A 22,404-nucleotide genomic window follows, 5' to 3' on the forward strand; every position below is an offset into this window, starting at 1 on the left:
CACCTGTTCTCCATACACAGGGCGTCTACATCGATGATGCGGCTCTCATGCCCACCCAGGATGTGGTTGAGCTCCTGGTTCAGCCTCTCCACTTTGTCCTGGTACGAAGCCCGCTCTTCCTTGACGTCTTGAAGCTCATCCACGGATGCCTGCAGATCATGCTCCAGAGACTCGATCTGAAACCCAGCAAGGACTCTCACCAAGACCGGCTTCCCACCCACCCTTCCTGCCAGACACAGAGCCTCCTATCGGCTGGCTGACTTTGAGATAGGGCTGTGATGGCCACCTGCTCACTAGAAACCCACATGCATGATGCACTGCATAAAAGCGGGAAATAAGGCGGCCTGCCAAATTCGGGATGGGAGAGGTAGCACAGACACCTGGGAAAGAGCCCTGAGGGGTCCCCCCACACACACACTCCCACCCAACTCACCCTCAGGCCATGGGCCTGGAGAGAGCAGAGCCTGGGGCCTCACAAACGTATACTTCCCCAGCCCACCCCGTTCTGTTCTTCACAAGCAATTAGTAAGAGGAGGAGCGGGAAGCCTGGTCTCACTGGTTTGCTCCTAACTAGGGCTCGACCCACTGCGAATCTGCCTAAGAAGCACCACTCAGCATTTTAACGGAAACTTGCAAATTAAGGCCAGCTTGTCACATTTCCTTCCCTCCCTGTCTATCCTGAGTGGGGACAGGTTCCTGGTGCTCAGCACAACGGGGGAAAAAGCCAGACACCCAGAGGGCGTCAGAGCTTGGGAACCAGGGACAGAACAGGGAAGTGAGGCCCTGCATCTTCCACCTCCTCCCACACTGAAGGAATGGGTAGATGGGCTGGGAATGTGGCTTAGTGGTAGAGTGCTTGCCTAGCATGCATGAAGCCTTGGATTCCATTCCTCAGTACCACATTTATAGAAAAGCAGAGGTAGTGCTGTGTCTCAAGTGGCAGGGTGCTAGCCTTGATCATAGAGAGACTCAAGGTCAGAGCCCAGGCCCTAAGTTCAGGTCCCAGGACCTGAGTGGGCACACAGCCATCCTTATAGTCCAATCTAGCCATGTAAATGCAACCACATCCCCCGTCTTTGTGTGTATGTGTATGCATGTGCAAACACATGCATGTGTGAGTGTACACATGCTGATACTGTGAATCCAGGGCCTCATATTGTTACTTAGCTTACCCTCCTCAAGGCTAGAACTCTACTACTTGAGCCACACATCTACTTCTGGCTTTTTTTTTTTTTGGTTAACTGGAGATAAGTCTCTCAGATGTGTCTGCCTGAACTGGTTTCAAACTGAGATCCTCAGATCTCAGCCTCCTGAGTAGCTAGGATTACAGATGTGTGCCACCAGAGCCCAGCCCCCTCCCGTACTCTTAACAGACATCATCAATCACCTGTTCCTTAGCTCGCTCAAGCTGTTGGACTAAGTCTTCACGCTCGTGGGCTGCAAAGTGCCGCACGCCGATCTCTTCATCTCCTAGCCTTTGCTTGGCAATTGTCATCCTCAGCAGCTGCATTTTCCATTAGTAGAACAAGGACAGAGAGAAAGGGGAGAGGGAGGAGGGAGGATATGGATGAATACATCTAAATAAAACCCGAAACATAAGGACACTCGTCAGAAACTTCTGGAAGAGGACAATCCCTCGAGAAATACTGGAGGACAGCACAAGGCAAGCTGCTTGCCAGTATTATGACATTTTTAAGAACATTAAAACTCTCTATTGCAATTTTTGCCCCTGCACATATATTCATATGCACATCCACTGTGGAAAGCTGGCGGGAATGCTGGAAGGTGGACGTAGTGAGTGTGAATCACACAGTTACCATTTATTAGAAGAATACTGAAAATCATCTGCTTTGAAACATACAATGCTTTACTGATAGCTGCAGTGTAAGTATCTTTATGCACCCTGCTGTGCAGTGGAACATGAAGACATGTTAATCTGGCCTGCTGGTCACTCTCCCCTCCCTAGCGTCTCCTCCCATCTTCTGGGTCTCTGAGAAACACTATTTCCTCCTCTCCTAGAATTTTTACAAATCATTCTGAGTGCGGTCCTGCAACAATGCTGGGTTTCTTTTGCTTAACTTTGCTTAAGCCATCTACATGGTCACAAATGACAGGATTTCACGCCAAATAGTCTTCCATTGTGAACATATACTACATCTCTTTCTCTTTCTATGTGCCAATATTGGTGCTCAAACTTAGCACCCCTCCCTCTTTCACTTGTCTTTTTTGCCCATGGCTGGCACTCTACCACTTGAGTCATGCCTCTAGTCTGGCATTTTGCTTGTTATTAGGAGATGGGAGTCTTACAGACTTTTCTGCCCTGCAACCCTGCAGGTCTCAGCATTCCTGAGTAGTTAGAATCACAGGCATAAGCCACCAGTGCCTTGAACCCCACATCTTCCTTCTCCAATTATCTGTAGATGGAGATCTTACTGGTACCATATCTTGTATACTGTGAACAATGCATCAGTGGACAAGGAATTATAGGTATCTTTTTGGTATACTGATCTCTTTTCCTTTAGAGGTATACCTCACAGTGGGATCGCCATGCTGTATTCCTATTATTTATTTATTTATTCATTCATTCATTCATTTGTAGGAACTTCCATACCACCTTCCCCAGCAGTTGTACTAATTGACATGGCCACCAACAATGTGTAAGGGAGTCCCTCACACTACCACTCCCCGGGCTGCTGACATCCTGGCCAGTGTCCCTGAGGGCCAAAGGTGGTGTAAGGAAACTCAGTCATGAGAAACAGAGAAGTCACCACTTAAAGCCAGAGGACTGCTGGTGGAGTCGTGTCCCATAGACCAGCAGCCCCAAAGGCAGTTAGCATAAAGCTTGTATAGACCAAAACCACTCAAGATGTATGGAATCAAACCCAACAAAAGTGTTATACAAGAGCAAAGCAATCCAGATGAGGACACTTAAACATAATAGAAAAGCAAACCATCTAGGGAACAATTGTTATATATTCATATACAGTAATATAACATATAATATAGAATATCATAATACATAAGCATTATATTAATATATGTTATGTTTATATATTATGTAATATAGTATATATTATATAAGCATATATTAATGTATAATATATAATGCAAGTTATATGTTATGTAATATGCATTATTTTATAATTAATATATAATAACACATAATATGTAGACAATATTATATATAATACATGTTATATATTATATATACAACAAGATGACTTAAAACAGAAGCACACATTACACAGAGCCTCAGAGGACCCCCCCCCTCCATCGTCTCCCGGAAGCAATAGCTCAGCATGGACAAATTCAGTGTGGACAGTGACTTCACTGAACATACTTATAGCAGAATCATCCCTCTGCTCCCCAAACTGAAGTGTGAAGACATCTTTCCCATCACACAACTCTTAGCTGCGACCCCAGGGCCCAAAAGTTCATTACAGAGAGAGGACAAGCAAGCCAATAGAGCCAGCCCTCAGAGCTGAGGCTCTGGGACAAGAGGGCTTGTGCCTTTGGCAGGAAACGTGAGCTCAGCTTGGAAAATTGGGTATTTTTCCTGATGCGTGAAAAGCAGACTGACAGCCTGAACTTTAAGTAATAAAATACCACTGTGGCTTTCCTTCACAATATGCTTCACTGCATGCTTAATTTAGAATCACACGATTATGTTTGCTTAATGCCAATTAATTATTAAACATGTTTATTGAGGTCTGACAGCCATATAAGGGAGTCATCTTTTATATACTGGATGCCGGCTAGGCTTCAATAAATACGTTAAAAATCATTTGGTGTTTAATGTGCATACAATATCGCCTCTTAAATCGCAGGGCTGTGTTGGTGGAAACTCTTATTTTTAGAAGTGAGGCCCGAGACGGTGATCGCTGGATTACTGGTTGAGTCTGACACTCAAGTGCAGTGGGTGGAAGGGAGCCCAGGAGGTCATTGCCATGGGGATTTGCAGCCATGCAGCGTCCTCCCGCCCTCCCCAGGGGCGGCCCAGGGCTCCGGGGCCAGCTGCCTTCAGCTCCCCTGGGGTCCAAAGTGTGCAAGCTGTGCACTCTTGAGAACGTGTGTAAACTTCTCTGGGCCTCGTCCTTCCCCAGTAAAACCAGTGCAGTCTGAAGGCTGCCTTGTGCATGAGAAAGGGAGCAGCATTCCAGGAGACTTTAATTTAGGAAGTCCAAAAAAAAAAAAAGCAAACAAAAGTTACAAACCATGGAGTAAGCCTAGTAGCTCAAGCCTGTAATCCCAGCCACTCAGGAAGCTGAGATCTGAGGGCCACAAAAGTCCGTGACACTCTTACCTCCAATTAACCACCAAAAAGCCAGAAATGGAGCTATGGCTCAAGTGGCAGAGAATCAGCCTTGAGTGAAAAAGCTAAGAGACAGCTCCTAGGCCCTGAGTTCAAGTACTGACATACTGATACACACACACACACACACACACACACACACACTTTTAAACGCATGGAGCAATACTATTTACTACCGATTCAGAGCACACATCCAGTCATGGGTCCTGTCCTGTTTGCATGATCTAAGTAAGGTCATGACCAGGATCTGGGCGAGATACAAGCTTTTCCTCTTCCCCTCTGTCTTCAATCCAGCCCCTAACAAGAGGAGGCATTCTCAGGGAACCAAGTGCTTGGAGAAGCTGCTGTTCTGATGACTGCTTTCTTCTCCTCCTGCTCCCCCTCCCCCGAAGGCTTTCACCCCAGCCCACTTGGAAAGCGCTTCTCTCTCCTGAGCTGGACAGAGCCCGGCTCGAGCCAGTCTTATCTGGAGAGCGCAGGCAGATGTTGATTTCCATCCTGGAACGGCTCCGAAGCAACTGCTTGTGGCACTTAATTCCCTCAGACTGGCTGCCACCATGGCCAGCCTCGGCCTGCCAGGCCTTGAACCGGATCCAGGCTCTGCGCAGCCCCCACCACTCTGCCACCAAGAGACACGTCCATGCCCCGATTTACAGAGAAATAAATGTTGATGACTGAGGGATGGGTGAGCGGGTTTGTGGACGAGGCACAGCTGCGGCCGGGCTGTGCCCTGAGGGATATGAACAAAGCCATGGATGTCGCCTCCCCAGGTCGAGTGACCCGATCTTCCTTGGATCTCAGGCTTTGTTTCTGGCTGCCCTCACCCGCCCCCTCCCCTCATTTTATTTCCAGTCCCAAGCCCATGACCCACTAGAGGCAATCAGGTGTGGGAGCCACCATGCCCTACGAAGAATTGTCCCTATCTGTGCGTGCAGAGCAAGCTATCTAACCTTGCTAAAAGGCACATGACTTACTTAAAAAAAAAAGACATTACCTTAGAGACAAGGACACCCGGCTTGGCTTCCCAAGCTGCGCACTGCACGATGCCAACCTGGGTGTCTCCCTTCCCCCAGGGTGAAAATGCAATGCCCCATTCGTGCAACTCTGCACGGAACTTGAGAAGCCCAGTCCCCAGCCATAGGTGGTGTGCTTGTGGCTATTTGCTAGAGCTTTGGGAGGGCCCGGGGCTGGGACTTTTCTCATACCAGTCTTGTACAGCTATAAACAGCCACTGGGGTCAGAGAGATTGGCACCAAAGGCATTTACTAAAAATTCACCCGATGGAGTGCTGGACAGTGTGATGGGTTTTCCACATCCTTCCCAACCATCTATCTAGCCCTCAAAGAAAGAACACTACCCCAACGACATCTCAAGCTCACGCCCGCCTCAGAGCCTTTGCACCTCTTCCCACCACCCTTGCTCCAGTCTGTGCCCAGGTGTGTGTGCACATGGGTCCCACCAAGGGTCTCAGAGAGCATCTCTGCCTCCCGGCTCACACCATTCTCTGCTTAGCACTGATCATGCCCGCCCACCTAGACCATCCCGCCCAATAGGAAAAGCCAGCAACACTCCCAGTCATGACTGTATTGGAAAGCTCTGATCCCAGCTCTGTGACACTATGACACGTGCTGCCCTTGTGCCTGGGATGTGGGGTGTGTTTATTCGCTCACTGTCACTCCTTTGGAAGCAGGGACCCCAGGTTTCATGTCCTATGCCATACCCAGGATATACAGTTGGTCTCCTAAGATGATGGTTGGCACACTAGGAACTATATAGATAAAGCACAGAGAAGTCAAGTAGCTGGCCCAAGATCACACAGAGGGGAAGCTCCTGAATTCCTGCGAGGTAGCTCAGTCTTCATGCTGTCCCGTCAAGAAGATTTGAAGCAGCTTTGGATTCCTTCTATTTTTACTGAACATTTTGGGCATGGAGTTATTGTAAAATTCATTTGGGCAAAACCAGTCAGTCCTCTGCTAGGGAATGGGATTGTGATCTGTGGTCCATAGGATGAATAACAGAAACCATGCTGTCTTGGCCATGTGGGGGGGAGCCTGGGGGTAACACGTTCATCTAAGGCAGGACTGACTCAAAGATAGGGTCTCAGAGGTCCAAATGCATGGTGGTTCATTTGATGTAAAACACCAGGGAACACTGGGTGAGTCTGGTCTCTTGCTGGTCTCCTGAGCCTTCCTCTGCATCACAGACAAGAGTCTTAACTTGTTGAGCAAGGCATGATGGGAAGAGGGGGTGAGGACCTCCATCACTCCCATGAGTCTTTGCAATCAAGTCATTTAATGGCCGGTGAGGGCCGTGCATTATCACCACACTCTCCTTGGCATGGGGATTTCCCGAGATCCAGGCGCTGTCCTGCTCGCTCTGAAGCACAGAGCAGAGCCTGCACCAAAGAACTCCCCCATCCCTCATCCATCACAGCTGAGCCCTTTTCTTTTCTTTTTTCCAAAACAAAGTCTACTTTAATTAGTCACCTGCACGCTGATTGTTCTGACTTTATTGGATGGTGGCTCTGACTTAATTGGTTTGCTCGAACCCATCCAAAAGTCCCTCGTCCATAGAGAGGTAGGACGTTCACAGAAGGCCTCTTTGGTTTTATGGTGCCAAGCCCAGATAAAACGGCAGTACTTAAGGACCGTCAGCTGGTGTAACATAAAGCTCATTATTAAAGGCAACGCTCTGTGTTTATGCAATATCACGACATCTACATTTAAATTAGCCAGCAGGGGACCCGGAAATGTGAATGCCTGACACCCACCGGTGGGAGCCGATATCTGCCTGAACTTGCTTGTTGGTGAAACCATCACACCGCACTACAGATCCTGTGCAGTGACAGGGGTCGTGAAGAACAGGGAAGACCAGCAAAAATACACAGATGAGCACCAACCACAGCGATTCCCATGCCCGGGGCTCACCCATCCTATCAAGCACTTACTCTATAAGGAAATCAACATGCAGAGAAGCTTCTAGAAGCTCGACACCCAAACAGTGACCCTCTCATTGGCCAATCACCTACTGAGGGGCTCTAGCCAAAGTACAGCCATTCTGGACTTAGACTCCATTTTGAAGGCCTTTACTGAAGGTATCCATTGTGAAAGCCTTTACTGAAAATACCCGTTGTAAAGACTTTTGCCGAAAGTAAGAACTCAGGTTCCTGGAAAAACTGTGAAATATCCCAATAACGTGCTGCCCATAACTCCCCTAGCAATAGCCATTGGCAGATGACAGGAAGGTATCTAAAGCTCCAGATGTTTCTTAAGATAGCACAGTTAACATAGTTCACTGCTTAACCGCTTAGCCCGCACGCTAGCCAATAAGATCGTTACAAGATTCACTCACTAAATGTCAACCAATCATGTAACCGCTAAGTTGGAAACCCCCCACCCTTGCTGTAGCTGTAATAAAAACCCTGCTATACTGGAAGACGAGGCTCTCAACTCTGACCCGCTGCTGCATTGATGGCGGCTCCGAGTCCAGGCTCGAGCTTGCAATAAACAACTCTCGTGTGCTTGCATCGCAATCGGCTCATTGGTGGTCTTTGGGGATCCTTGTCGGGGCACAAGACTACCTGATGCTAGATGGCAGGTTGGCCAAGACTCCCCAGACCCCAGAACCCCACCCTGACAACGGGGTCCCTTCCCTCAATAAGGCTTCGTAAGCCAGGGCAGCCACAAATCTCTCATGAGCCTGTCTGGAAATGCTTTATGGAACCAGGTTTCAGGGTTCTGAAGGGTGGAGAACATTTTTACTGTAAAAGGCCCTTTAAATGCAGCATCATTTGTGAGCCATACATAATTATCCATGTAGGCAGGTGATTGTGGGCAGCCAACACGTAAGCACACACACCGGTCACATACCAAATGATTTCAAGGGCCAGAGGTGGCCCAGCCTTGCAGGCCGAACAATCAGAAAAAAAATCCAAGGCAGATCCTTTCCTATCTTATCTCATGTCTCAAATTGAGGCTTCCCCAAAATAGGTCTAAGGTTCACCAGATGACATGGCAACTTAGAGACAGAAACCTCCCAAGTTAATAGTTGCTCACGAAATCATGGTCCATCTCCTTGACATCAGAGTTGGAGTCCAACCACCTCCATGTAAGTTTGCTTGAACTGAGCGAGTCTGTCCGGGCTGTGGAGGGGATGTTTGTCTCCGGTGCACCCCCCCCCGCTCCTTGGCTCCCTCTGCTCTCTCTGCAGGGGGCTTCCCCTAAGGCTCCCGGGTTGCTTTCCTCCCCTGCCCAACAGTTTCCTTCTCTCACATCCTGAGGCTCAGGGCAGAATCTCACACGCACAAGCAGGTTGAAAGCAGTGTGAAGTCACGGAGGCCTGGCCTACAATGGCAAGGAGGCAGACGAGGAAGATGGTGGAAGGGCTGGAGCAACAAGTGCTGTGATGAATCTTCCCCTCAAACAAACAAACAAAAACAACCCTAAGACTCTAAGAGGTTAGCCCCCCCTTCCTCTCCCACTCAGTCCCAGCCGCCTTTGAACTTAACTTAGAAATGAGCCCACTGCTATAACCTTCGCGTTGGGACTGGGTGGGCTGGGCTGGAGGTGGGGAAGGGAGGACACACCCAGGAAGCATCGAGGCCTGAAAAAGTGATGTGTAAATGAGAGGAACGGGTCCCAGGGGCTTTTACTTGCTTGTGTTTGTTTTCTCAGGTGGGGGCAGATATTAAGGCCTTTACCACCCTCTAAGCACCTTCTTTCTGGCAGGCTAATTGCTTCGTGGGACCATGAATGAGTCACTAGATGCTAAACCTTGAACACAAAACAAAGTTGACAAATGTGCCCAGCTACTGGAATAATGACCCAGAGCACCAGCAAATCACCACAATTCAGACTGCAACAAATGCAGAAGGATTCCAGCCTGGGATGAGCGTTACAGGGTACCATGAGCAACTGCCAGCACCAAATCCTCAAATTCCTCATGATCAAACAGAAAAATTAGGGCTGGAGGAGGGGCGCTCAGGTTAGATCACCTACCTACCTAGAAAGCAAAAGGCCCCGAGTTCAAACCCCACCACTGTCCAGAAAGAAAAAAAAAGGCAAAATAAAAGACAGATTACAAAAGCTGGGGGATGAGAGGAAGAGAAAGCCAAGAGCAACTAGGAGACTCTCTCTCTCTCTCTCTCTCACACACACACACACACACACACAAGAATCATGAAAAACATACTTTCAAAAAGTTTTGGCGGGCTTATGAAATCTCCAAACCCTTTCTAGTATTTTCATGAACTTAAACCGCTATACACATTTATTTTTCTCTAGGACACTCTGCCCTGCTGTTGTCATTGGAGACAGTGATGAAGAAGGGCTGGCGTTTTCATTATTAGCCAAGCACTTAGGTTACAGCTGGAGCCTTGTAATGACCCATGAGCCACGTGTGAGACCGGGTTAGCTTGTCCAGAGTTAATTAGAACTTTTCTCAGACATTCTTTTCCTCCCTCTTTTCATGAGTGGGAATAACAGGGACCTCATCTTTCAAAAGGCAAGGGGTTTACAAAGAATTTTTAGGCAGACAGAATGAAGACTGGACTGTGGAAAGAAGGCTTCCAAGTTTCTTTTCCATTGCTGTAACAGAACACCAGAGGCTGGGCACTGGATGAAGCAAAGAGGTTTGTTCAGTTCACAGTTCTGGATGTACAGCCTGGGCAGTAGCACAACGTGGATCTGACATCACGTGGGAGGAAGATGGCGGAAGGGAGGAGCCAAGAAGGGCTCAGTTGGTGAGAAATGAAACAAGACAGCAGGGAGGAGCCGTGCTTGCTCTTTCATAATGATTGGCCCTTCTGGGAACTCTCCTGAGAGATCGAACCCACTTCAGCAGACCAAGGATTGGCCACGGCCCGATCACCCTCTGCTAAGCTACCTAGCAACACCGTTCAATACAGATCGCCCTGGGGACCAAATTTCTGGCAGATGACTCTGAGGAATAAACCATACCCCAACCATGCTTCTTTCTAGCCAACAGACAGCAGCCTTCAGATGAGGTCTCTCCACCTAGAAGCCTGCAGAGTCATCTCTGGCCTCTTATTATGGAAGAGCGGTCTCTCAGACAACTGTCTGTCTCCCACAGAACTGTCTCCCAGACAAATCCATGCATTGTTTTCAAGAGTGAGCAGCTTTCAAAAATGATCCCTTCCAAGAACCATCACTTCCCCAGGAAAAGGCCAGTCAGCATCGTTTGTCAAGGAATTTTGTCACGGCTAGAAAATATCTCCCCAGGAGAAAGACCTTGCATGTGCGCATGCGTGCACACTCACACACACACACACACACACACACACACACACACACACACACACACACACACAGTTTTCTCCAGTCAAAATCCAACACCATTTCTGTTGTAAAAACCATCCCTGGTGAGAAGTTAGAAATAAATCTCTCCTGGCAAAACAGGAAATTATTGGAGAGGGGGAGGGGGAATTAAACTTCGGTAGTTTTTCTTTTCTTTCTTGATTGTACTCTTGTACGCAGCTTCAGCTGGGGAGACAGTGCTCACATTTGAGTTTATGAGTTCATATTTTATAATTAACGTTGCCAACAGTGGGGGAGGGGGGCGTTGATTAATACCACGCGATGGATTTTGAGCAATGTTCCATACAAATTGCCAAATTTAGCAATAAAATAAATTGGTTATGTGAACATAATTAGTAGGAGGACTACTTAAAATTCAAACCCGAATGGAAATAACTCCAAATCGTCTGAGCCACAAATCCATTATTTGTATAGAAGAGAGAAAAGTAGAGCAGTTGAGTTTTATTTTGCCCTCAACAACAACGTTATTCACCAGCACGCGGAACATAATGAAACTTCTACAGTGGATTGTGACAATATTTTAAAGCCACCCCCCCACAAACACACACATGCTCATGCACGTGCACACACAAAAGGGATGTAATAAAGCTAAGAAATGTGAAGCTGTGAATTTTTTCATTGCAAACGTAACCATCTACAGCAAATTTCTCAGCAAACACGGCAGTTCATTTTCCTGATGGGTTTGGCTACCCACAGCGATGCAGGCAGAGTGCTCTTCCTTTCAGCAGCCATCATACCTTATTGTCACCCTGGACTTCTCCAAGCCTTTGCTGGAGTTCTTTAACTTCCTCTCCCAGATGTTTATTTCGGTCCTGAGAATCTCTCAACAGCTGTGCAAGATTAGCCTGGAAATAGCAACACATCATGATGTCAGTCAGAAACGGAGGAGTGGGGAAAGTGCAGGGCTTTGTTGGTTTATTAATGATGGCGTCCCGGCCCAGCTGTCTCCATTAAGCCCATGAGTGTGAACACAGCGAGGGTGTGAGTCATACCACTATTTGCTGCACGGAAGGAAGTGAAGTTGGCCGTGAACGCCAACTTGGGGCTGTCCTTTGTCTCCAGAATGGCTCAAAAAGGGTGCTTGGACAAGTAATGAAGGAGTTAGTCATACTCGACTACTTCCAAAATGTCCTAGGAACTCACTGCTATAAAGCCCATCTTGAATACGGAGAGTTCGGTTCTATAGTGCAGCCAGCAAGATAGGAAAAGCTTCATTTTGTTGCTTAGATTGTTTTTTGAAATTTCCCTTCCACTCTCTTGGTACGTGAGATTCTCTTTGCTACCATAATGCCCAATATGTCCTTCACAATTCCAGGAGGCAGCAAAGAGGAAACTAGTGATGAAGAGTCATTTCTGAAATCAGGGACCAGGGCTGAGTCTTCATCTCCTGGCCTGACTTCACCTGTTCAGTTCGTTTCTCAAGCACACACGGTACCAAGGAGCAGGACCTCTGTCCCCCACCCCATCTCACCATGGCATCCCTCCTACAGCTCTGCCTCCTGCCCATACCTGGATCCCTCTCTCCCTCCATGGGCAGCTCTCCTAGCCAGCTCCCCTTCCAACAGAGATTCCTCCTTTTGCTCAGAGCATGTAGGGTCCCCAGCTCTCCTACCCCAACCTACTTCCTCCTCAGATCCTTGATTTCTGACTGTACCATCTAGCTCACGCCTCCATCCCCTCCAGCCTTCCACGTGCCAGCCTTCCCCCGGCCCTTGCCTGCCTGCACCTGGCTTCTTGTTCTACAGAATAGGATTCTGATTTTACGAACCTGAACTTGCTCTACTTCTCACCTTGCCAAGTACTCTTCTCTAGCTTTAGAGGGATAAGATCACAACTGAAAAGCAGGGATGGTGGATTTTTTTTGAGTTGTTTTTTTCCCCTGCCTCAGCTGCCACACGTGGGACTGTATGGGGCGAGTGTTTTACAGACTCAGGCTGGATAAATGAAAGAAGGAAGCAGCCGTGCTGGCAGACGTGATGTCTGTAAGTTGTGAGAAAGAGGCTTAGAGGGAGATTACACATTGTTCCACAGATTTCTGTATGTGGATGCTGAGAAACCCAAATCCAAAGGGTTTGGGGGAGATCTGACCCTAGTGGTTGATCTCCCACGATTTTAATACTAATAATTCAAGGGATGCTTGCATTCATTGTCGTAAAAAGAGCCAAGGAGGAAGAATATGAAGATTGAATCTTGGCCCCTCCCTCATCTTACCTCTGTAGCCCATTGGCTGTCAGCTGTCTCTGCCTTCAAGCCCCACCCCCTTCATCCTGCTACCTCCTTATTCCCAGTCCACTTCAGCATCCCTTCCATCAAGGTCTTGCAGGCTCCTGGCCCCTCTGAGCCTCTTTCAGGCCTCTATTCAGAGGCCTCTGTTCAAGTAAGGGCCACCTGGACCACTCGTTTTAATGTGGCAAACATCTCCACTGCTACTTTGTCTTTTTTCATTTTTGTTTTTTTTTTACAGAGCAATGTGCCATCTTTTAACATAGCATATAATTCGCGTCATGGTTTATTGCTTACTGTTTATTTCCTTCTCCCTCTCCTTGCGAAAATATAAATTGCATGAAGGGCAAGAAACCTGGTTTGCTCTTTTCACCTCTCCAGCACTGCTATGGAAGTTTCGTAAACACTGTTAGACTAAGAGATGAGAATCCATCCAGTCTGGAAGTAATGGTCTCAGAGAAGCATCTAGAAAGTGGCAAGGAATAGCAAGAATAGGAAGAGCCCTTGTCCCTGTGGGCTTTGACCTCCTTTCAGATTACAGGCATTGCTCAGTGATACAACCCAAGTTTCCAGTCCTATATGTCCATTTCATTTCCATCTCTGCACACGTGTCTTCTTACAAGACAAGAGTTGTGACGGGTGAGGAAAATTAACCTCCATCTTGCAGGTGAGCAAGTAACGCAAGAAGACCTGCCAGGACCAGCTGTCTGTGGGCACTTCCGTAGATGGAACCAGAGAGGCTGATTTGCACTCCAGTTCCGCCATGATCTGGGGGGTGATCCCACATGAGATCTTTGTTGACTCTCCCCCATCTATACAATGGAGTTAACAGTGAATATTCCACAGGGAAATCTGACACAGAACAACAATGCTGATGCTCGGAACACAGCAGGCACTAGCTGAAAGATACCCAGGGGCTCAAACTCATGTTCCCCGGGGACAGAGCTATGAGGCTATGGTGGATGCCTCCTTGGTGGAGGCCTCCATGGATACTTGGCTCCTTTGTGATCCTGCCTCTGCCTCATTCATGATTCATACAGAGATTGATATGACAAATATTCATTGAGTAACTACTCTATGCCAGGCCTTGTCCTAGGTCTAAAGAGCAAGCCAAAAACAACATAGACAAAACCCTTTGCCCTTATTAACTTAACACTTAGTCAGTTATACGAATTACATTATATCATACCAGAATAAATAATGACTTAGCAAGCCAGATAGTAAGGCCTCCAGAGATAAATTAAGCAGACACAGGAACAGGGGGTGAAGAAAGGCCAACACTAAACCACAGTTAGAAACAGAGAGGGAGTGAGCTGCAGCTATCCTTGGGGAAGTCTAGATAGGGAAAAGGTGAGTCAGCCCCCACCTCTCCGCCCAAATACATGGCCAACTTCTATTTGGAAGAACAATCAAGACCAGGAGAGAGGTCTGGCTTCTGGAGCCACAGCAAAGGTGGAAGATGCCCCTTATTCCACCCCAGACCTTCTGCTCTCTTTCTTGAGTGGCCTCTGCGTTTCCTCCACAGTTACTCCAGAATGCTCCCAGATGTTAGCTCACTGATTTTATCCTGGGTGGCACACAGACTCCCCCCTCCATAGGCACACACACACACACACACACACACACACACACACACACACACGGATGGAGAGCCACACCACCAGGCCCAGGAAGAAGCACCTTGCTTGATCCATCCAGAGACCACCGCCAGCTGCATGTATTCAGGCAGCTCTCATGTCTCTGCTGGAGGGGACGCACCAAGGCCCCTTCAGGGAGACCTTCCAAACAAGGAGAGGGGTCTGGACATGGGTTTCCAAGAGTAAGAAGCAAAAAAAAAATCAACAGAAAACCAAAAAGAAACAGTGCAACTTCCCTACCTTCCCTTTCTGAATCACTAATGGCTGAGTCCTTCCAGGGTGCGCAGGCCTGACACTCAGGGACCACTGTCACTGCTAAAATCAGAGCAACTCAGTCTTCACAGTGGAATGGGGTAAATGAATGATGCTGTTCTTCCCGCCCATCCAGCCCTGATCTATGCCTTCGTAACATACAACAATAGTGGATTACCAGGAGAAGGAACGTTCATTGTCAGATCCGACACACATAAAGCCGTGCTGTCAGATTGTTATGCAAGGCTCTCAACACACACTCTTGATTTCTGTCTCCTATCTTGTCCCAAACCACAACCAATTAGGTTGCAGCCAGGCACTGGTCCTTGACCATCACTTTGAAAAGCATGGAGTTCAACCATGCTTCCAGATATCTGGGTGGAGGGCAGGGCAAATACCCAGCAAAACCTCAGTCCAAGAGTTCAGAGAAGCTGAGGGCAGAGAGCTGGGGATTTAGAGACCCAGAGCTTTAATGATCAAACGTGACTTATTCTGTAACCTGGCTGAAGAGAAAGCTACCAAGTAAAGTCATGCATTTCCATGTGTTCACCATAAATCTACACCAGCCTTAAACAGGACCCCCTGGGGTACAGTGGATGGGGGAAGGCATCACTGTAATTTTCTTTTATACTTAACATGTGTATTACCTGTCAACACACAATTCTTCCCCCGTGCAAGCTTTCAACCTCCTCAACTCCAAAACAGTACCTTTGAAAACCAGCACAGGATGATTCCGATACGGTACCTTATTCTTTGACATACACCTTGAGGAACAACAGCAATTACAACCACCAAAGCCGTCTGTTTCAGAGCACCCAGAATAGAGGAGGATAGTTCACACACAATTCTTCTGACCAAAATAACATCATGACTCACACACACTCACTGGAACAACCCATCAAGGAGCAGGAGGCTCCTGTGTCCAATTCATCAGCTCTGCAGAGCGTTTTGTCTCTGTGTTGTTGGGAAGGGCTCCGTGGCCATCACTTTGTAATAGCAACAACTATAGGAAGGAAATGACGGGAGATGGTGGCCGATGCCCCGAGGCTAGCAAGGATTTCCCAGGGAAAGAAATCAGGCCCCAGAGATGATTTCTTCTGTCTCTCAGGTGGGGATAGGGGGAGTAGCAATAGCAAATTGCAGAAAGGTTTACAAAGGAACCTGTTTAAAATATTCAGATGAGACAGGGCCAACATTAAAGGTTAACATTTTCACTCTGATAACAGGGGAAAGCACAGGAATAGACACAGAACCCAATTTAAGTCCGTCTTTCTACCTAGGAGCTGATATGTTAAACTTGTGATAGGGAGGGAGGGAAAGAAGAGTGATTTGACAGAAAATAAGGAGGGGATCTGAAGCCCAAAGGACACTGCAGTGTTCTATTCTGACAAACTGGCTCCATAAGTGCAATGATGTGTACCCAAGCAAGTCACCAAAACTTGCTCCCGCCGTGGGATCCAGGAAGCTCTCGAAATTCTCTCTAAGGCTGATGACTAGCATCCTGCGAAGGCAGAGAGCAGAGAGCGGAGAGAGGGGCTGGCTTCCTCTTCACTACCTTCCTTCAAGTCCTGTTACATCCTACACTCCAGCTCTGAACGAGCACCCCTTCAGTTTCCCCCATAAATGCCCTGGACTGTGTCAGAACCATGAACACTGGGGACACATTGACATTTTTGCACTTTGAAGAATGGATGGGGGACTTGTGTCAACATAATTATGTGTCGTGTTTGGCAATGACCATCCTACCTGCAATGATCCATCAACACTGATTCACAAGGCAGAGATTTCAGGAGATGAGCTATAAAAAGAGAAGGCTAATCTTTTGGATGGAAAGAAAAAAGGATTTTCTAGGTACTATTTCTCTCCTTGCTATTAGAAATGTATGGGAAGGGAGCAGGATGTGTCATTGCAAACAATCCCACTTTGACAAAAAAGATTATTTTTGACATGAAGGCCACTGAAATCAGCAGGTCCTTAAGGGGTTCTCTTGTTTCCTTTTCTACTTAAAGGCTCTTGCCTTTGTAAAGTATCCCCTCTCCAGTACTAGGGAGAAGATAAAAGTCTCTACCAGAGACAGTCAGTACCAAGACATACCTTCATAAACAGATCTCACTGCAGCTAGCCTTGTTCATTATTTTGTCCACTGTTTCCTAGTTATTTCTCCACAATCAGACATCACTCAGAGGCCAACTTCCGTTTCCTTTGTTAAAGTGGTATATAACCTTTTGAATCTATTGCTTTGAATTTCACTACTTTTCTGCAAGTTCCCATTATACAGAAAATGTTAATAGAACTGTGTGCCTTTTCTTCCCTGTTAATCTACCTCTTGTGCTTTAAATTTACAGGTCCTAATCACAGAACCTAAGATGGCAGAGGAAACACTTTACCTCCCTGATGGAGGAAAATGGAGTGATGAAAAGTTTAAGATAAACCTTCTAAGTATATCCTGTTCCAACACTGAGAATAGAAGTAAGAAGAACAGGCCATATGTTTTCACCTGTGTCCCTAAATATTTCAAACCAGAGGCCAAGAGAAGAAAGGGTGGAATTCTCAGGAACAATTTCTCAAGTCATTCTGTTGGAAGCTATTAGATAGATACATATTATTCTACTGATCAAGCCGTGGGCGCTCCTCTACATCATACAATAAAACAATGTACACTAGAAAGCTCTGTAATATACTGCTGAGTTTGCAGACGTAGAAAATCAGAATAAGAACTCAAAAATGAGAGGACAATAAAATGAGAGTGAAACTGGGGAGAAAAACACACAAACGGACAAATTTTGTCCTAAGCACTTCCTCAAGAAGTATAAGGGTGGGCTGGGAATGTGGCTTCGTGGTAGAGCACTTGCCTAGCATGCATGAAGCCCCAGGTGCGATTTCTCAGTACCACATACACAGAAAAATCCAGAAGTGGTGCAAGTGGTAGAGTGCTAGCCTTGAGCAAAAGAAGCTCAGGGACAATGTCGAGGTCCTGAGTTCAAGCCCCAGGACTAGCGAAGAAGAGGAGGAGGAGGAGGAGAAGGAGGAATAGGAGGAGGAGGAATAGGAGGAGGAAGAGGAATAGGAGGAGGAGGAGGAATAGGAGGAGGAGGAGAAATAGGAGGAGGAGGAGAAATAGAAGGAGGAGGAGGAAGAGGAGGAGGAGCAGCAGCAGCAGCAGCAGCAGCAGCATAAGGGTAAGGAAAGTAAGAGAGAAAGAAATACACAAGAGACCAGATTTAAGAAAAGCTGCATCATAGAAGATTGATGCTGTGGAGATCTTAACTCCATACCTTCCATAAGGGAAAGCAAGTTAAGCAAGAATACATTAAAACACATGTTGGATGAAACATCAAGTGTTCTGGAGATATGTGATTGATAGCAAATTTAATTGCAATTTCTACTTGATTGCACTGGTCCAATGGCAACTGGTGTGTTTATGGTAATAGAGGGAAGCAAGCTTTGCTTAGCAATGGCTTCTCTTTGAAGCAGCTGCCAAAGTGATGGCCTGTGTTGCAGTGACAACTTCTTATTAAAAAAAAAAGCCACAGAGAGTGGATCCATACAAAGGTGTTGGCTGTGCACAGAGCCAGTAGAAGCCCACTTCCATCAAGAGCAGATGTCATAAAGACAAACTTGCAGACAGATTCATTGCCAGTGCTGCTGGCCCCCCCTGTTGAATGGGCTTGGAAGGTTGCTATTTAAATTAGTATGTCCTTCATCTTGACCATTACCATTCTGTGTCTGTCTAATAGTGACTCCTTTACAGCTACCAAGTACTTAAGACTCTGTGACATCCTCCTCCCCCAATTTCTGGTCCATTTGGGGAGTGTTCTCACATTCCTTGCAAAATCTTTGTGAGACTGAAAAGGCTAATAGAGAGGGCTGTCCGTACAATTCAAATGGAGGGCTCTGAAAGGCTGAAGCTGGAATCTTCTTCAGCTTCCCTGGTGTGACAGTTAAGTCACGCCCTGTTCAAAGTGTTTTAGAAAGAAGCATCTCAAAGCACTTGCCGTCTGTGAGGGAAGTTTAGGTTCTGAGCATCAAACCAGGACACACATACAAAGTCATTCTGATTTGCCATCGCTGGGGACTAACATAAGCTTGACCAAGACTTCTCCACTGAAATAAAAGACTCCTCCCATCCCCCAAAGGATCACTCGACGTGGTTTCCTCCAGGGCTGTCATCTTGCGTATGCCACTGTATAAATAAGCCATCACTTTGTAGAGACAAGAAAGCAACAATTCCCTCCCGGACCAAGAAGGATATTTCCCATGATACATCTGCTTGAAATCAAACAGGAAAAGACAAAGATCTTAAAGATGCATTTGACTGTTTGTTCAAGGAAAAGAGTTTGCATGGAGAAAATGTGCGGTGTGACCTGAAATAATCCCATCTTCCTAAGAAGATGAAGCCACGATCATTTAAATTCCCCTTTGCCTCCTTTGGAAGGCCTGCTTGTTTAGCAAAAGAAAAATATTGAAAGGGTCGTTTGAGATGTCTCGGTGGTATGTCACTGCAGGGTAAAGGTGCACAGGGTGTACAGTTCTGCCTGGAGTAACGAGGAGACATTTTCATTTCCATATCCCACGAGAAGCTATTAGTGTAATCACTGTTGTCACGATTTCTTCCTGGCTTCTTTAACGGATGATTTGCCTTTGGAAATTGAGTTGTTTAAAAAAAAAAAGAGTTCCAAGCTCAAAAAAAAAAAAAGCATCAACAACTACATTTCTAGAACTACAAGTATAAAAGTTCTAGTCTGTCCTCTAAGAAAGAGACTTTTAATAAGGAAGGGGAAGAAAAATGATAGCCAGATCCTGGTGGCCATAGAAAAGAAGAAAATATCTTAGTATGTCTCCAATCTTGCACAAGATTTGTATGCTACAAAGATCCATTAGCCATCTTATTTCAAGTTTGCCTAGATGGACAGTTCTTTTATTTGCTAACCACGACGTAGAAGAAATAAGTACACAATAGGTAGGACCATTGTCTACACAGCTTGAAGCCTGCATTACCTTGGGCTTCTGGCCAGATTAGGTAATCAGTTCATTCATTGGCTACACAGTTCAGAATTTCTGCCACTTGTCCCCCAGACCGCCTCCTTGCAGGAGGTAATCAGTGGTTCCAACCCAGGCAGGAAGGCCATACAACACAAGTTCCCATCGCCATACTAAATCCCAAGGTGACAGAAGCTAAATGCCATTCTAAAATCTACAGGACCAGTGCTTGGGACCTGGAACTTACAGTCTTAGAACAGTAAGAACGCAAGCTTGACTGACTGGATTTAAACAGATTCGCCTCAGCCAATGTAATTTTTTTTATTATAAAGTCACAGAACACAAATTCACTGCAAAACTGTAAAACTCCTTCATGAATACTAACAAAGTTTATAGAGACAGCAAAGATGACTGTGTACAGCCATTGAAAACACCCAGCAATTCAAGATTAAGGATCGCAGTTTTTAAGGAGTAATGATAAATTTCCATGTGATTATGTGTAGAAAAAAAATCAATTAACTACACAGAAAAATCAGACTCTAGATCAAACACTGGAATGTTTTAAACTAATGGCATTAACTAGGAAGGAGTGTGAAAGTGAGTAGCACTGACTGATTGGAGGTGATTGGAGGCTGAGTTGTTGTTTAAGGGTATCAGTTCTGCATGGGGAAGGGAGAATAAATAAACTATTCACCAGCAGAAAGAACCTCAAGATAAGCTGGGTGCTTACCCATGGCACAAGCCTGTAATCTTAGCTACTTGAGACACAGAGATCAGGACAATCTCAGTACTCAGTTTGAAATCAGCCCAGATAGACATACAAAACCCCTGCTTAACTAACAGCTGACCACAGAAATGTGAACCTACCATCCTAGCTATAGCGAAGGCTAAGATCAGGGAGACTGTATTCCAGGCCGGCCCAGGCAGAAAAGTCCACCAATTCCATCTCAACAGAAAGAAGCTGGGTGTGGTGGCACACGCTTGTCATCCCACCTACAGAAGGAAGCAAAAAATAGAAAGACTGTGGTCCAGATAGGTTCCTGGGCAGGACGCAAAACCCTATCTCAAACCTCAAAACAACAGCCAGTGCAAGAAGAGGGTTGGAGGTATGGCACAGCAGAGCGCCTGCCCAGCAAGCATAAAGCCCTGGGTTCAAATACCAGTACCACCCAAGGTAATAAACCTGCAGATTTTACATGTGGCATCTATAACAGGATGTCAAATGTTCGGTGGTTATTGATGTATCATCAATGCTGGTGGCCATCCCAGCTGAAAACACCAACTTACAAAGCTAATTCCAAAGTTCTGGTCCAATGTAAAACACAGAACACAACACTGCACCTGTTCACATCATCTCTTCCTGAACACTAAACACCTCTACTTAGGGGCATACGAGAGTACAGAGAAGTTGTGAAATTAAGGAAAGCTCTAGCAAAGATATCATTGGAAAAGATTGTTCTTTAAATCTATGAGAGACCAAATTGACCTGCAGATCAATAAATCTATAACTCAATAAATTTAACAAATTTACTGTTCACTGGCATCAAAAATCAAAACAAAACGAACAAATGCAAATGTGCACTTTTATCACCTAACCAATTTAGATGCTCACTTTTATCAATTTAATGAAACAAATTTAACAACATCCCAAAGGGATTTGTGTGTGTAAGATCAGAGGAAGAGGTGGTAAAAAAAAAGTTTCTCAGTTTTATCGGGAAAAGATAAATAAGAGGAGAAAAAAAAAACAAATAAGAAAGTCCTAGCTACTTTGGAGACTGAAAATAGGAGAATCATGGTTCAAATCCAGCCCGGGTAGAAAAGCTTGTGAGACCCACCCCCTTCACAATCCATAGCTGCATATGGTAGTACGTGCCTGTCATCCTGAACTATGCATGACGCAAAGATTGAGAGGATCATGTTGGCAGAAGAAACGTTTGTGAGACTCCATCATACAAAGGAGGTAAGTTGAGGCTTGGAGTTCAAAACTCAGTACCACAAAAGAAAGAAGAAAGAAAAGAAATGTTTGAAAAAAAGAATAAAGAGGAGACCAGTTGTAAGCAGATATTAAAGTAATGTAAAGTAGAAAGAGTTAAAATAATGCATCATAACCACAAAACTATACAGGAAGCTCAATGGAACAATACTTCTGAGTTCAGAAGCCAAGCATGGATATATGAGGATCTGAGAAAAAATAGATGTCAGTAAATAATGATGGCTACCATGCACAGAATTAAAGTAAACTCTGAGTTTTGATGGAAGATGGGTTTAAGTCTGAATGAAAGGATCAAAGAGCAGAAGAGTACACAGCTTCTAAACAGCCAAGCTGCTCCACTCCAAGTTTGCCAACAGAATCCACAGAAAACAAAGGGACGAGGTCACCTGCTAGACTGGGCTGCCTCCCCTCCCCTCTTCACCATCAGAATCTCTGTTGTGTTCCACCAACACAAAGGACTCTGGGAAATGAGGAGCACGCTGTGTTCATTGCTGTCAGTCAACAATTATCCTCATCCAATAGTCATCAGAGTAAGTCTTACCTGCTTCCTCTTCTCAGGGGGAAGTGACGGGTCTCCATCCTATGGAAAAACAAATACTGCAGTTCACTATATGTGCTTAAACTATGAATCTCTCCAACCCATCCTCACCATCCTGCAAGCAATGTGGAAAA

At 46.0% G+C, this 22,404-nt stretch overlaps 1 protein-coding gene across 2 annotated transcripts in view; it reads right to left on the reverse strand.

The window, feature by feature from the left end:
• Positions 1 to 22,404, reverse strand: part of Ccdc149 (coiled-coil domain containing 149) — a 54,337-nt gene that overhangs the window by 28,548 nt on the left and 3,385 nt on the right. For both annotated transcript variants that reach the window (XM_013009203.1, XM_013009202.1), the window contains exons 3-6: positions 22,274 to 22,312; positions 11,385 to 11,492; positions 1,388 to 1,504; positions 4 to 176 (exon numbers count right to left, since the gene is read on the reverse strand). In XM_013009203.1, coding sequence (XP_012864657.1) covers positions 4 to 176; positions 1,388 to 1,504; positions 11,385 to 11,492; positions 22,274 to 22,312 — 437 coding nt within the window. The remainder of the gene's footprint in view (positions 1 to 3; positions 177 to 1,387; positions 1,505 to 11,384; positions 11,493 to 22,273; positions 22,313 to 22,404) is intronic.

Source organism: Dipodomys ordii, unplaced genomic scaffold (assembly GCF_000151885.1).
Source record: "Dipodomys ordii isolate 6190 unplaced genomic scaffold, Dord_2.0 Scaffold8, whole genome shotgun sequence".
In the NCBI taxonomy this organism is placed as follows: Eukaryota; Metazoa; Chordata; class Mammalia; order Rodentia; family Heteromyidae; genus Dipodomys; species Dipodomys ordii.